The sequence below is a fragment of the Scyliorhinus torazame genome, chromosome 18 (assembly GCF_047496885.1).
Source record: "Scyliorhinus torazame isolate Kashiwa2021f chromosome 18, sScyTor2.1, whole genome shotgun sequence".
In the NCBI taxonomy this organism is placed as follows: domain Eukaryota; kingdom Metazoa; phylum Chordata; class Chondrichthyes; order Carcharhiniformes; family Scyliorhinidae; genus Scyliorhinus; species Scyliorhinus torazame.
This window is the reverse complement of record NC_092724.1, coordinates 74,709,788-74,726,897: the sequence shown is the minus strand read 5'-3', so window position 1 is coordinate 74,726,897 and position 17,110 is coordinate 74,709,788. Positions and strand designations below refer to the sequence as shown.

The following is a 17,110-nucleotide window of genomic DNA, read 5'->3' as shown; positions in this document are numbered from 1 at the left end:
GTGCAGGCCCAGAAACAAGATAGTAATCTCAGCGAGATTTTAAAAGGAGAATTTCCAGCCCCATACGATAGGTTTAAAAATGCACTGACCACACATGACGGTGTGGTCCTAAAAGACACCCTTTATGTGGTTCCTGAACAGGACAGGAATCAGCTTATTTGTTTGTTCCATGATAGTCATGGGCATCAGGGAATTGACCCCACTACAGCCCACCTCAGGCAGCTCTGTTGGTGGCCGAATTTAAAGGAAGACGTCACGCACTAAGTGGAAAATTGCCTTATCTGTGCCCAAAACAACCCGGACAGATATGCGAAGAAAGCTCAGCTTAGCCACACCCGCCCCGTTAATGGCCCCTGGACTAACTCCCAGATTGATTTTATAGGACCATTGCCCCCTTGCAGGAATGGTCACAAGTATGTGTTAGTGGTTATAGACACGTTTACGAAATGGGTAGAAGCATTCCCATCTAGAACACGGCAAACACCACAGCTAAGATTTTAACCCACCGCATCTTTACAAGATGGGGACTCCCCCGCAGCATTGAATCCGACCAAGGTTCCCATTTTACGGGACGTGTCATGAAGAACGTCCTCACGATATTTGGCATTACCCAAAAATTCCACATCGCATACCACCCCCAGTCAAGTGGTATCGTGGAGCGAATGAATCGGACCCTAAAAGCAACCCTCAGGAAAATGGTCCAACAAAACAGCACCACTTGGGATTCAGTTCTCCCTTTTGCGCTGATGTTTTTGCGTAACACTGTTTCGACATCCACAGGATATACCCCACACACTCTCATGACCGGACGCCCCATGAAAGGCACAGAATTTTTATTAGGACTTGACCAGCCCCGAAGTGACGGCCCTGACACATGAGAACGCAGTGAAACAATTAGTAGAAACTGTAAAAACGGCTCAGCTAGCAACCGCAGTAAAATTAGGCACCAGGAAGAAACAGAGCAAGGCCTGTTTTGACAAGACAGTGCATGCGACTGAGTTTGATGCAGGACAGCAGGTCATGCTCTCCATTTACAACCCCAGCACGTTCCTGTCACCTAAGTATTTGTGTCCGTACTCCGTTGCGGACAAAGTAAGCCCCTCCGTTTATAAAATTAAGTTCCCCAACGGGAAGACCGCGTGGTTTCATATTAACCAGCTCAAGGCATATGGCTCGCAGTCTAACCACGCACACCATGTCATGCTCGACGCAGCAGACCACGCCCCGCCCACAGCCAACGTATCCATACCCTCCCCCAACACATCCACGGACTCGACCTCGACTCCACCCCCGAACTCTAGACCCCGCCCCGGAACGCCCACAGACAGCAGCAGCAGCAACAGCGACTGTGACACACACTATAGCCACAGGATGCCTCCCTACTATCCCCATGCAACAGACCCCCACACCCAGCGAATCTGAACACGATTCGAGTGATCCCTTCCTGATCACATTCCCTCACCAAAGACCACCACCCTACAATGACGACCCCGACTCCATCCCCACAGAATTAGACACGACTATTTGGCACCGTGACAATTCGTACAGGCTCGTCCGAAACGACGAGATGGACCCTAAGTCACACCATGCAGCTTTAGCAACCCTCATCCATTCAAGAGTATGGCATCCTGGAGAAGATGATGACATTGAATCTGACTCCCAAAACAAGAACCCCTTTGCGACCCTGTTCGCAACTGATAACTGAGGTGTCCAGATGATGGAGAAAAAAAAAGGAACCGATGGAGAGAAACGGTGTCCTTTCTGATGGAACCTGCACCATTGTTGGTGAATGTTTTGTTCGTTAGTGTTAACGTTACGTGTTTTTTGTAAACTCGAAAGTTTTCACGGCCTCACGCCACCACTCCTTTAACGCTGTTAATAGAACAGGTTTGTCCTAGACAATAGTTCAGAGGAACTAGTCTGTCGACAAAAAGTTGTGAAAGGTACAAGTTTGTCCCAGACAATAGTTCAGAGGAACTAGTCTGTCGACAGAACCCGACTCATAGTTGCTCTCCTAATTCGAGAGGCAGCCACCCACGACGCCCACATTCTTACCCGTCTTGCCGGTTGCTCAGGCAGTGGAGAAATGGCATTGGTTTCCGCTTTGCCTGAGGATCCCCCCCTCTGGTCAGCTACGCTCGGGTAGAGCACATACGGCATTGATCACCGTCCTACCCGGGGATTCCATCCAAATCTTACCTGCCCTCACAAACCTGCCCATACACACCCCATTTTGGCTTGCTCCGTTCAAAATTCTTGTGTTTGGTTTTGGCAACCTATGGTTGCTTCCCTATGCTATTTACATCCTCAATCACTGGGATGATAAATTACACAGGCTGCGAGACGGCTCGCAGTACGGCAGTGTTTTATTAGATGTCTAGTCCAAATATTCGGTTTAAAAAAAAAAATGAGGGAGTCACACATGGTGACAAATTATAAAGGGAAATTGGCACTAAAAGACAGACATGCTAACGTATAAGATATTAAACAAGATAGTAACAGAAACTATGCTTGATTCACAGAATTCCAGAAGCTCCAGAAGAGAGAGACAAAAAGGAAGAGAGAAGAGAAGAAAGAAGAGAACAATGAAGACATCATACGTGTTTTTCGTTATCACTATAATTTGTATTCGGTTACGCGCGAACGCGAGCCCCCTGACCCCAACCCCCCCCCCCCCCCCCCCCCCCGTCAATGATTCACTTCCCCATCGCACCCAGAGCCCAGGGACAAGTAACAACGCACCAACACGGTGTGATAGGTTTATAACGTGGTACTCCCGTTCATATGTAATTGAATCCCTTTTAGCATTGGCGATATTCTGCAGCATCGTGCAGACTATCCGCATGAGAAAATGGCGAAGGAGAGCCTACCGCTCTCGCACCCCGGTATACAGGATGAGATCCCCTATTTTCGGTTTTCACCAGGCCCCGAACCCCTTGATCTACAATAAAGGACATTCGTTTTGTGTCATTTGTAAATAAAGAAAGATGTCTCATTTGCAAATGAAAGATTGTACAAATCTGTGCTTGACCGCCAAGCCAGAGGAAAATGTGAATGCTGCTATTGCTTTTGTACTGTTAGGAAGTTAGTATGATTGGATGTTTAAATGAGAGTAGTTTATGGAAGATAGTTAGAGGTACCGTTTTTTTATATGTTGTACTGCATGTCCCTGTTGTGACATAGCGCCACTTAGAATTGTCAGTTAAACATTTTCTTGCATAGTTGTGGTCAGTGTAGAGGCCATGGAAGAGTGCTCGCTGGGTCAGGGAGTGAAGACGACGCAGTTACGTGATCCTTCGCGCTTCGCGTTAGGGATCACAAGGAGGGCTTATTGCCACCTGGGTTGGTCACTTCCCGACTTAAAATGCAGATCCGCTAAGAATGCAGGGAAATTCAGCCAACGCAGCAAAAACAAGCAGGTGCAAAGTTTCCTGTGTATCAGAACTTGCAGGAACCCAGACAGCACTGAAACGAACAACCATCTACATATTAATGAGCGATCCCCGGGAACAATTGGAAACATTTAAGGTAAACAAGGCCAAGCCAGACTCCTCGGCGCCAGCAGGAGCCAAGACCAAAGGAAGGCCAACGGACACTTAGGAACCGCCCAGCGATCAGGGAACAGCTCCAGTATTGGAGAAATCGATCCAAGTGATCAGAACTCAGTCCAATCACTTGGAACCAGGTACGGGGTCCGCCCAAAAGGGCGCGGAGCCCCTGGGGACTATAAAATAGAGTCTCCAAGTTCAATTCATCCTTCTTGGCAGGGTCTCTCAGCAGCTCGAAACAACCCTCGACAGTGACCTGCCTAGTAGCTGCACCAACCAAGTAAGTCTACAGTCAACGCACGCTACGAGATAGGCGCTCCTAGCTACCAGTCTATACCAGCTTTGAAGCCTGCAGACTCAGAATCGAACGAAAGGCCATTTGTTCCCCTGACCTGGTGGGCCAGTTCCAAAGCTAAGTATAGGCCTTTTAGTGTTAGAGATAGTCTAGTAAGTAGAGTTTAATGCATTCGTAGTGATCGACTGTGTATAATAAATGTGTTTTGATTTGAAACGTACTAACTGATGTATTGAGTTATTGATCAGCACTTGAACCTCGTGGTGGTATCATAAAGATACCTGGTGACTCGAGAGCAAAGGTTATAGAAACAGAGCAAATTAAGTAAAGACACAAGCAACAATTACGAGCCAACCAAAAGTTAGCAACAGTGGGAAAGTGGAGCTCTGCTGGGATTTCTCACCGAACATCTTCTCCTTCCTCTAATGGTGATAAACAGATTGTGCATTTCTCCTCCACCTCAGATGCCTCCTTCCCCTCTGTACAAGTCTCCAGTGTCCTCTGAAAAATTAAATCAGTTTTGTGAGATGAACACATGTATTAATCACAACAATGCTAAATGTAGAAAAGTTTAAAAATCTAGCTTAGGGTAGGCCATTGCTCAAGACACTCTGGTCATAGACGTGCACAGCCTCTGCTCACAACCCGCTTCCCAATTCACTAACTTCATAATTACCAACTTCCAATTAATATTCCTTGAAACATCAAAGAGATAAAAAGATTGTTTTTGGCAAAAGCTAGCTGTAAAAGAAATACCTCACCTTTTCATACTTGTGCAGGAAGGTGTATCTCTCAATGGTGCTTTGCGATGCTCCATGGTTTAAATCACTAAACTGATCCTCCAAGTGCAGCAGGTCCTCCAAATAAGAGAAGAGATCAAGTCACAAAGCAACTCTAAGCTGTAGTGTCCAGTGAGGATAAACTAGTTAGTCTATCTGTACAAGGTATATTACGCCTCACCCATTTATATCAAGCATATTCTTCAAGTTATTGCAATAATGAAGTGAGACAACAGGAACTACTGATTCGGCATTCATCCCTTCATATTGGTCAGGTTAGGTCGAGGTTGGGGGATGGTCATGGGGGTGATGAGATGAGAGGAGTCCACTGGGGAGCATTCAGGGATTGGAAGGAGTCCTGTTGGGAGTGTTTAGCATTTGGAGGTGGAGGGCATGGAGAGGTAATACAGCCCCGTGGTGAGGGAAGGTTGGGGAGACCCTGGGGATTGGGAGGGCAGGGGAAAGAGTCCCATGTGTGGGTCGTCAGGGGGTAGGGGAGTTCTGTGGTGGTGATGGGAGGAGCTCACTGGGGGTTTGGTGTGGGTCTGTGCAAAGCTACCCATGAGCTCAAAATAGTTTTGATTTGGTATAGAAGACAGATTTAAATCGTATTTTCAGATTGTTCGCAGTGCAGGGCAAATGCCTCAGGAAGTTTGAACTTCCTAGACAATTGCTGCGCAGTCCTTCACTGGGAACCACACCCTCGCACGTTCCCCCACAATTATTTCGCAGTTCAGAAATTATGGCCCATTATCTGGTCATTTAGCTCATAGTGGTTTGTCATATGCAACTAAATATCCCAGGGTATAGATGCTTCAGGAGCGATAGAGAGGGAGGTAAAAGGGGTGGAGGAGTTGCATTACTGGTCAGCGATGATATCACAGCTGTGATTAAGGAGAGCACGATGGAGGATTCGAGCACTGAGGCAATATGGGTAGAGCTAAGCAATAGGAAGGGTGCAGTACCATTATTGGGACTTTACTACAGGCCTCCCAAAAGCGAGCGTGAAGTAGAGGTACAAATATGTAGACAGATTATAGGAAAATGTAAGAGCAATAGGGTAGTCGTGATGGGAGATTGTAACTTCCCCAACATTGAATGGGACTCATGTAGTGTTGGAGGCGGAACAGAATTTGTAAGGGGCATCCAGGAGAGTTCCTTAGAACAGTATCTAAACAGTCCAACTCTGGAAGGGGCCATACTGGACCTGGTATTGGGGAATGATCCCGGCCAGGTGGTTGAAGTTTCAGTCGGTGATTACTTTGGGAAGAGCGATCACAATTCCGGAAGTTTTAGAATACAAAGACGAGAGTGGTCCTAAAGGAAGAGTGCTAAATTAGGGAAAGGCCAAGTATAACAAAATTCGGCAGGAGCTAGCGAATGTGGATTGGGAGCAGCTGTTTAAGGGTAAATCCACATTTGAAATGTGGGAGTCTTTTCAGGAAAGGTTGATTAGAGTGCAGGACAGACATGTCCCTGTGAAAATGAGGGATAGAAATGGCAAGATTAGGGAACCATGGATGACAGGTGGAATTGTGAGACTAGCTATGATGAAAAAGGAAGCATACATAAGATCTAGGCGACTTAAAACTGATGAAGCTTTGGAGGAATATCGGGAAAGTAGGACAAGTCTCAAACGCGCAATAAAGAGGGCTAAAAGGGGTCATGAAATAGCTTTTGCTAACAGGGTTAAGGAAAATCCCAAAGCCTTTTATTCGTATATAAGGAGCAAGAGGGTAACTAGAGAAAGGATTGGCCCACTCAAAGACAAAAGAGGGAATTTATGCGTGGAGTCAGGAAATGGGTGAGATTCTTTTTAAAAAAATATTTTATTGAAAATTTTTGGTCAACCATCACAGTACATTGTGTATCCTTTACACAATAATATAACAGTATAAATAACAATGACCTGTTTTATAAACAAAGAATAAATAATATATAACAAAAACGAAAACTAAAACTAAATGGCAACTGCCTTGTCTCAGATAAACACTCTCCAAAAATATGATTTAACAGTCCAATATACAATTATTTATAGCAACGACCTATACATATTATACATATATATTAACAACCCTGAGAGTCCTTCTGGTTCCTCCCCCCCCCCCCCCCCCCTGGGCTGCTGCTGCTGCCTTCTTCTTTTCCATTCCCTCTATCTTTCTGTGAGGTATTCGACGAACGGTTGCCACCGCCTGGTGAACCCTTGAGCCGATCCCCTTAGGACGAACTTAATCCGTTCCAGCTTTATAAACCCTGCCATGTCATTTATCCAGGTCTCCACCCTCGGGGGCTTGGCTTCCTTCCACATCAACAGTATCCTGCGCCGGGCTACTAGGGACTCAAAGGCCAAAACATCGGCCTCTCTCGCCTCCTGTACTCCCGGCTCTTGTGCAACCCCAAATATAGCCAACCCCCAGCTTGGTTCGACCTGGACACCCACTACTTTCGAAAGCACCTTTGTCACCCCCATCCAGAACCCCTGTAGTGCCGGACATGACCAGAACATGTGGGTGTGATTCGCTGGGCTTCTCGAGCATCTCACACACCTATCCTCTACTCCAAAAAATTTACTGAGCCTTGCTCCAGTCATATGCGCCCTGAGTAACACCTTAAATTGAATCAGGCTTAGCCTGGCACATGAGGACGATGAGTTTACCCTACTTAGGGCATCCGCCCACAGCCCCTCCTCAATCTCCTCCCCCAGCTCTTCTTCCCATTTCCCTTTCAGCTCATCTACCATAATCTCCCCCTCGTCCCTCATTTCCCTATATATATATCTGACACCTTACCGCCCCCCACCCATGTCTTTGAGATCACGCTGTCCTGCACCTCATGCGTCGGGAGCTGCGGGAATTCCCTCACCTGTTGCCTCGCAAAAGCCCTCAGTTGCATATACCGGAATGCATTCCCTTGGGGCAACCCATATTTCTCGGTCAGCGCTCCCAGACTTGCGAACTTCCCATCCACAAACAGATCTTTCAGTTGCGGTACTCCTGCTCTTTGCCATATTCCAAATCCCCCATCCATTCTCCCCGGGGCAAACCTATGGTTATTTCTTATCGGGGACCCCACCAAGGCTCCCGTCTTTCCCCTATGCCGTCTCCACTGTCCCCAAATTTTCAAAGTCGCCACCACCACCGGGCTTGTGGTGTATTTCTTCGGTGAGAACGGCAATGGGGCCGTCACCATAGCTTGTAGGCTAGTCCCCCTACAGGACGCCCTCTCCAATCTCTTCCACGCCGCTCCCTCCTCTTCTCCCATCCACTTACTCACCATTGAGATATTGGCGGCCCAGTAGTACTCACTTAGGCTCGGTAATGCCAGCCGCCCCCTATCCCTACTACGCTGTAAGAATCCCTTCCTCACTCTCGGGGTCTTCCCGGCCCACACAAAACTCATGATACTCTTTTCGATCCTGTTGAAAAAAGCCTTCGTGATCACCACCGGGAGGCACTGAAACACAATGAGGAATCTCGGGAGGACTACCATTTTAACCGCCTGCACTCTCCCTGCCAGTGACAGGGATACCATGTCCCATCTCTTGAAGTCCTCCTCCATTTGTTCCACGAATCGCGTTAAATTTAACCTATGCAATGTACCCCAATTCTTGGCTATCTGGATCCCCAAGTAACGAAAGTCCCTTGTTACCTTCCTCAGCGGAAAGTCCTCTATTTCTCTGCTCTGCTCCCCTGGATGCACCACAAACAACTCACTTTTCCCCATGTTCAGTTTATATCCTGAGAATTCTTCAAACTCCCGAAGTGTCCGCATTATCTCTGGCATCCCCTCCGCCGGGTCCGCTACATATAACAACAAATCATCCGCATATAGAGATACCCGGTGTTCTTCTCCTCCTCTAAGTACTCCCCTCCACTTCTTGGAACCCCTCAATGCTGTTGCCAGGGGCTCAATCGCCAGTGCAAACAATAATGGGGACAGAGGGCATCCCTGCCTTGTCCCTCTATGGACCCGAAAGTATGCAGATCCCTGTCCATTCGTGACCACACTCGCCACTGGGGCCCTACACAACAGCTGCACCCATCCAACATACTCATCTCCAAAACCAAATCTCCTCAGCACCTCGCACAGATAATCCCACTCCACTCTATCAAATGCTTTCTCGGCATCCATCGCACCACTATCTCCGCTTCCCCCTCTGGTGGGGGCATCATCATTACCCCTAGCAGCCTCCGTATATTCGTATCGCATTGCAGCGGGTCCTTTTCCTTCTTTAGGAGAAGCGATATCGTTGCCTCTGACATAGTCGGGGGCAGCTGTCCCCTTTCCTTTGCCTCATTCAAGGTCCTCATCAATAGCGGGGCGAGCAAGTCCACATATTTCCTGTAAAATTCAACTGTAGCCTTTGCCTTTCCCTGTACAGTCCCTCCTCCGGTGCCTCCGCATATTGCCTGTCCACCCTCAGAAGTTCTTGCAGCAACCGCTCCCGTTCCCTACTCTCCTGCTTTCCTTTATGTGCCCTTATTGATATCAGCTCCCCTCTAACCACTGCCTTCAGCGCCTCCCAGACCACTCCCACCTGGACCTCCCCATTATCATTGAGTTCCAAGTATTTTTCAATGCACCCCCTCACCCTTAGACACACCCCCTCACCTTTAGACACACACCCTCATCTGCCATTAGTCCCATGTCCATTCTCCAGGGTGGGCGCCCTTCTGTTTCCTCCCCTATCTCCAAGTCCACCCAATGTGGAGCGTGATCCGAAATGGCTATAGCCGTATACTCCGTTCCCCTCACCTTCGGGATCAACGCCCTTCCCAAAACAAAAAAGTCTATTCGCGAATAGACTTTGTGGACATAGGAGAAAAACGAAAACTCCTTACTCCTAGGTCTGCTAAATCTCCACGGGTCTACTCCTCCCATCTGCTCCATAAAATCTTTAAGCACCTTGGCTGCTGCCGGCCTCCTTCCAGTCCTGGACCTCGACCTGTGCAGCCCTGGTTCCAACACCGTATTGAAATCTCCCCCCATTACCAACTTTCCCACCTCTAGGTCCGGGATGCATCCTAGCATACGCCTCATAAAATTGGCATCATCCCAGTTCGGGGCATATACGTTTACCAAAACCACCGTCTCCCCCTGTAGTTTGCCACTCACCATCACGTATCTGCCCCCGCTATCCGCCACTATAGTCTTTGCCTCGAACATTACCCGCTTCCCCACTAATATAGCCACCCCCCTGTTTTTCGCATCTAGCCCCGAATGGAACACCTGCCCCACCCAACCTTTGCGTAGTCTCACCTGGTCTATCAGTTTCAAGTGCGTTTCCTGTAACATAACCACATCTGCCTTAAGTTTCTTAAGGTGTGCGAGTACCCGTGCCCTCTTTATCGGCCCGTTCAGCCCTCTCACGTTCCACGTGATCAGCCGGGTTGGGGGGCTTTTTACCCCCCCTCCTTGTCGATTAGCCATCCCCTTTTTCCAGCTCCTCACCCGGTTCCCATGCAGCTGTGTCCCCCCCAGGCGGTGCCCCCCCGCCCATCCCATCCCATGCCAGCTCCCCCCTCTCCCCAGCAGCAGCAGCCCAATACTTTCCCCCTCCCACCCCCCCCCCCCCCCCCGCTAGATCCCCCACTAGCGTAATTACACCCCCCATGTTGCTCCCAGAAGTCAGCAAACTCTGGCCGACCTCGGCTTCCCCCCGTGACCTCGGCTCGCACCGTGCGACGCCCCCTCCTTCCTGCTTCCCTATTCCCGCCATGATTTTCATAGCGCGGGAACCGAGCCCGCGCTTTCCCCTTGGCCCCGCCTCCAATGGCCAACGCCCCATCTCCTCCACCTCCTTTCCTCCCCCCACCACCTCCTGTGGAAGAAAGAAAAGTTACCACATCGCAGGATTAATAACATAAAACTCCTCTTTCCCCCCTTTTTACCCCCCTCTTCGCCCCCCATACTCGCCCCACCACTTTGTTTCAAACGTTCTTTTTTTAATAACCCGCTCATTCCAATTTTTCTTCCACGATAAAAGTCCACGCCTCATCCGCCGTCTCAAAGTAGTGGTGCCTCCCTTGATATGTGACCCACAGTCTTGCCGGTTGCAGCATTCCGAATTTTATCTTCTTTTTGTGAAGCACCGCCTTGGCCCGATTAAAGCTCGCCCTCCTTCTCGCCACCTCCGCACTCCAGTCTTGGTATACGCGGATCACCGCGTTCTCCCACTTACTGCTCCGAGTTTTCTTTGCCCATCTAAGGACCATCTCTCTATCCTTAAAACGGAGGAATCTCACCACTATGGATCTAGGAATTTCTCCTGCTCTCGGTCCTCGCGCCATCACTCGGTATGCTCCCTCCACCTCCAGCGGACCCGCCGGGGCCTCCGCTCCCATTAACGAGTGCAGCATCATGCTCACATATGCCCCGACGTCCGCTCCCTCCGCACCTTCAGGAAGACCAAGAATCCTTAGGTTGTTCCTCCTCGCGTTGTTCTCCAGCGCCTCCAGCCTTTCCACACATCGTTTATGGTGTGCCTCGTGCATCTCCGTCTTCACCACCAGGCCCTCTATGTCGTCCTCATTCTCGGCAGCCTTTGCCTTCACGACCCGAAGCTCCCGCTCCTGGGTCTTTTGCTCCTCCTTTAGCCCTTCGATCGCCTGTAATATCGGGGCCAACAGTTCCTTCTTCGTTTCCTTTTTGAGTTCTTCCACGCAGCGTTTCAAAAACTCGTGTTGTTCAGGGCCCCATATTAAACTGCCACCTTCCGACGCCATCTTGGTTTTTGCTTGCCTTCCTAGCCGCTGCTCTAAAGGATCCACCGCAATCCGGCCACCTTCCTCTCCTTTTTTCATCCGTATCCAGGGGGGATTCCCTTCTGGTTCACCGCACAGTACTTTTAGCCGTTAAAATTGCCGTTGGGGCTCTTATTAAGAGCCCAAAAGTCCGTTCCACCGGGAGCTGCCGAAACGTGCGACTCAGCTGGTCATCGCCGCACCCGGAACATCATGGGTGAGATTCTTAATGGGTACTTTCCATCGGTATTCACCAAGGATGTTCACATGACGGATGTTGAGGATAGGGATGGATGTTTAAATACTCTAGGCCAAGTCGGCATAAGGAAGGGGGAAGTTTTGGGTATTCTAAAAGGTGGACAAGTCCCCAGGTCCGGATGGGATCTATCCCAGGTTACTGAGGGAAGCGAGGGACGAAATAGCTGGGGCCTTAACAGATATCTTTGCAGCATCCTTGAGCACGGATGAGGTCCCAGATGTTGTCCAGGGAATTATAGACCAGTGAGCTTGACGTCAGTGGTAGGCAAACTGTTGGAGAAGATACTGAGGGATAGGATCTATTCACATTTGGAAGAAAATAGACTTATCAGTGATAGGCAGCATGGTTTTGTGCAGGGAAGATCATGTCTTATAAACCTAAAGGTCATATACATGGACTTCAGTAAGGCGTTTGATAAAGTTTCCCATGGCAGGTTGATGAACAAAATGAAGTCGTATGGGGTTCAGGGTGTACTAGCTAGTTGGATAAAGAACTGGCTGGGCAACAGGAGACAAAGAGTAGTGGTGGAAGGGAGTGTCTCAGAATGGAGAAAGGTGACTAGTGGTGTTGCACAGAGATCCGTGCTCGGACCACTGTTGTTTGTGATATACATAAATGATCTGGACGAAGGTATAGGTGGTCTGACTAGCAAGTTTGCAGATGATATTAAGATTGGTGGAGTTGCAGATAGCGAGGAGGACTGTCAGAGAATACAGCAAAATATAGATAGATTGGAGAGTTGGGCAGAGAAATGGCAGATGGAGTTCAATCCAGGCAAATGCGAGGTGATGCATTTTGGAAGATCTAATCCAAGAGCGGACTATACGGTCAATGGAAGAGTCCTGGGGAAAATTGATGTACAGAGAGATCTGGGAGTTCAGGTCCATTGTACCCTGAAGGTGGCAACGCAGGTCGATAAGAGTGGTCAAGAAGGCATACAGCATGCTTGCCTTCATCGGACGGGGTATTGAATACAAGAGTCGTCAGGTCATGTTACAGTTGTATAGGACTTTGGTTAGGCCACATTTGGAATACTGCGTGCAGTTCTGGTTGCACATTACCAGAAGGATGTAGATGTTTTAGAGAGGGTGCAGAGGTTCACCAGAATGTTGCCTGGTATGGAGGGTGCTAGCTATGAAGAAAGGTTGAGTAGATTAGGGTTGTTTTTGTTGGAAAGATGGAGGTTGAGGGGGGACCTGATTGAGATCTACAAAATTATGCGAGGTATGGACAGGGTGGATAGCAACAAGCTTTTTCCAAGAATGGGGGTGTCAATTACAAGGAGTCACGATTTCAAGGTGAGAGGGGGAAAGTTTAAGGGAGATGTGCATGGAAAGTTTTTTACGCAGAGGGTGGTGGGTCCCTGGAACGCTTTGCCAGCGGAGGTGGTAGAGGCGGGCACGATAGCTTCATTTAAGATGCATCTAGACAGATATATGAATGGACGGGGAACAGAGGGAAGTAGATCCTTGGAAAATAGAAGTTCGGTTTCGATAAAGGATCTGGATCGGCGCAGGCTGGGAGGGCCGAAGGGCCTGTACCTGTGCTGTAATTTTCTTTGTTTTATATATATGTACACGTAAGACACATCACGAGAACTGGCCATTCAGCCTGTCATGAACATATTTGCGGAGTCTTCCTGTGCATAACTTGTTTGCTATTTCATATGTTGCAACACCAACTACATTTTATTTGGGGCATGTTGAGATTGTAAAAGTCTCTGTGTAAACACAAATTCTTTCTTCAATCTGAGCCTGCTTGTTTCGCCTTCCCTGTACATGAAGCATGAAAACTTCATAACTAGAATGGATGACGGAATATTCCAGGCATGAAGCAATACAAGAGCTGTTTAACAGAATCCACTCTTTAAAAGTTTATCCTTTCCCTACAGTTGTCAAGAATGAAGATATAACTAGGTGGACACAATACTTCATGAGTTCTTTATTACCATTTCATATGCTTTCAGTTTTAGGTTTTGAAGTGTTTGTTCACCTGAGGATGTTGGTGTCAGGACCTGGGACATAAGCACCAGGTTCAGTATAACAGTCAATCGGAGAGTGCATCATCCTCTGTTATGTCCTAAACTCAGCAGACCTTGTACAGTAGTTCCGATCCCTCACAGCCACTGGCCTGGTTAAGACTTCTCATTCGGATTTTCACACCCAGGGAATGGACAGATCCAGCGGTGCTCAATGCCACTATCTGAAGCGCTTTCAGTTATAAACCACCCAGTCTCAGCTATTAGAAACTAAATTCAAGGCCCTACTCGTATTACCAATACACATGTTGAAAATGCTCAATGATCTCCTCTTGATGCTCAGTGTAATCAGACTCTTTGTTCCACATGCAAACTGAAGAGAGCAGAACACCCAATACTCTCCAACACAGGTTAAGGCCACGACTGGGGAAGGTGGGAGGTCAGGGCCACGGGCGTTGAGGTGAGGGGCGGTTGGGTCACAGACGGGGGAAGTCGGAGACCCATGGCTGGGGGAGCTTGGGGCCCAAGCTGGCGGAGGGTGGGGAAGTCGGAGGGAGGTTCACAGCCCGGCGGAGGGGGGAGGCCCATGGTTCAGGGGAAGTCACCGCCTGGGGGAGGTCACATTGAAGTAGCAGCCAAAACATCGAAAAGGTGAAGAGTCACCATTATTTAGTTTTGTCTTGGTGGGAAATGGCTGCACTAGTGTAAAGAACGCCACGCCAAAATAACAGATTGACATTCCTGCAAGAAAAAAGAGGCCATTTTAAATGTGCATTCCGCAGTAAAAAGCCCCTAAACACAAAACTGAAAAGAGACACAACTAAAATCATCTACCATCCAAGAAGCTTAAGAAGAAAAAGATAATGAAGTACCACTCTTGGGAGAAAATGGGAACTATTGGAGCGCAAATGGAGATCAACAGACATAAAAGAAACTTCCAATTGGACACTGGAGCAGGATTTTCAATTCTTTCAGACACAGGTCAGTGGCTAAAGCCAGACTTTCTCCATCCATCGACCATAAGACTCCACAGGCTGGGAGGCATTCAGCGAAACATAATGGGAGAGTTGACAGCAAAAAGGAAGAGAAACCACAGGAACTTTGTCTCTGGTCCACAACCAAACGTGTTCACTGCCAAGTAGGAAAACTTGCACAGATTTACAACTCACCTATAGTTGCTGAATTGGAAAGCCCAGAAAAAAAACAACATAATTCAGGACGCAGTTCCCAAAACTATTCACAGGTATTAGATCATAGATCATAGAATTTACAGTGCAGAAGGAGGCCATTCGGCCCATCGAGTCTGCACCGGCTCTTGGAAAGAGCACCCTACCCAAGGCCAACACCGCCACCCTATCCCCATAACCCAGAAACCCCAACCAACACTAAGGGCAATTTTGGACACTAAGGGCAATTTATCATGGCCAATTCACCTAACCTGCACATCTTTGGACTGTGGGAGGAAACCGGAGCACCCGGAGGAAACCCACGCACACACGGGGAGGATGTGCAGACTCCGCACAGACAGTGACCCAAGCTGGAATCGAACCTGGGACCCTGGAGCTGTGAAGCAATTGTGCTAACCACCATGCTACCGTGCTGCAATTGTATTGAAAAGAATAAACAAGGATGCTGCAATGTGAGCACTAAAACCTAATAGAATCACGATGAAATGTAGAGAAAACAGACATTTCCCACCGACAGCAGTTGAAGGAACCACATGAAAAAACATCAAGGACTTCCGGTAGCGGCTATGAGTGAGTAGGTCGCACATTTGGTGGCTCCCGTTTCGGTCGGACTTTTGGACCTTTCCCCCTGATTTTTTTGCGCTTTTGAGCGGGGAACTGGAAAGCAATAGTACTCAGGCACTGAACCCATACAGAATTGTATGGACCTAATAAGCTGGAGGGACCGTAAACAGCAGAAGAAGTGGTCAAACAAGGGCACGGTGGAGGCTGAGAGACGCCAATATGGCCGATGTCCAGGGCAAGGCACCGACAGCCCAACCTACAATGGAGCAGCTGCTACATGTCATGCAGGAGGGCTTTTTAGCTCTGAAGCGTGATAATTTGGAGCCGCTCCAGCAGTCGATGGACCGATTGGAAAAAAGGCTGGATGATCAGGCTGAGAAGCTCCAGGAGCTGGAGAAGACGGTGGAGGAGCAGGCCAACTTTCAAACGGTGGCAGACATGGAGATTCGGGGGTTGAGGGATTAGCAAAAAATGCTCTTGGAAAGACTGGAGGACTTGGACAACAGATCTCGCTGGCAGAATGTAAGAATAGTTGGCCTCCCGGAGGGGACTGAGGGGCTGGATGCTGCCGCGTATGTGGAGGGTATGTTTCAGAAGCTGCTGAGGAATGAGGTGTTCCCTCGCCCGCCAGTGGTGGACAGGGCACATAGAGTGCAGGTGAGGCAGCCGCGCTGAGGGGGTCCCGCATGAGCGATGGTGGTCCGGTTCCACAGGTACCTGGACAAGGAGCGGGTTCTGCAATGGGCCAAGAGCACACAAAGCTGTACCTGGGACAACAACACCATGCGTGTTTACCAAGACCCAAGTACTGAGGTGGCCAGGAGGAGGGGAGGCTGCAGGCAGGTGAAGGAGATTTTGTACAAGAACAAGGTGAAATTCGGGCTGCTGTTTCCGGCGCGACTGTGGGTTACGTACGAGAGTCAGCACCACTATTTCGAAGAACCCGAGGAGGCGATGGATTTTGTTAAGAAGCAAGGCTGGCCCTGAGCTGAGGACTCTTGGACTCATGGTGGAACTTTTAAGTCTATTTTGTTTCTCTCTCGCTTTGAGAGAGGCCTGCATGCTTGGGTCCGTTCTTTCCAGTTTTTTTTCGACCTTTTTAGGTTGATGGATTTTGGTTGGGATGTGTTTTTGTTGTTCTTTTTCGTGGTTTCCCCATAATGTTTCCTTTTGGGGTCTCTTGTTTGGTTGGAGTTTTGGTAGGGGGAAAATAAAAAATAAAATAGTTAAAAAGGTGTGGTTAGGATGGGGAATTTTTTGCAATCTTTTTCTGTGTGTGGAGGGGAAGGGCTGAGAGTGCCTGGTACTTATCTCTATCTGTTTGATCTAAATTGCACTATTGTTGGGGATGTTTCGGACTTGTATAGAGTTTTTGTTTAAGCAGGGCCGGTTTGGGGAAGTGGTATGGATGGGGCCGGGGGGGGGGGGGGGGGGGGAGCCAGGGAACATTGGGTGAGAGACGCGCTGGTGCCGAAGCTGGGAGCTGCCAGGCTAGCTGGGTGGGCGAGTCAACGGAGGTCAGGTTTGGAGGGGGGGGGGGGGGGGGGGGGGGGGGTGTTCATATAGTTAGATTAGAGAGCAGGGGTTAGGCGGTAGGATGGTGTTGCTGAGGAGGGGGGGGGGGAGGGGGGGGGGGGGTTGATCTGCTGACAGGGATGGAAATTGGACATGGCAACAGTGAGGAGGTCATGGGTGGTGCCGGCCAGGGGAGGGGATAGAGGATAGAGGAAGCGCGACACATGGCTGGGGGGCTGGCC

The 17,110-nt window shown here is 48.9% G+C and overlaps 1 protein-coding gene across 9 annotated transcripts in view; it reads right to left on the bottom strand.

The window, feature by feature from the left end:
• Window positions 1–17,110, bottom strand: part of LOC140395308 (uncharacterized) — a 242,710-nt gene that overhangs the window by 38,775 nt on the left and 186,825 nt on the right. For all 9 annotated transcript variants that reach the window (XM_072482912.1, XM_072482917.1, XM_072482919.1 and 6 more), the window contains 2 exons: window positions 4,605–4,700; window positions 4,247–4,344 (listed from right to left, as the gene is read on the bottom strand). In XM_072482912.1, coding sequence (XP_072339013.1) covers window positions 4,247–4,344; window positions 4,605–4,700 — 194 coding nt within the window. The remainder of the gene's footprint in view (window positions 1–4,246; window positions 4,345–4,604; window positions 4,701–17,110) is intronic.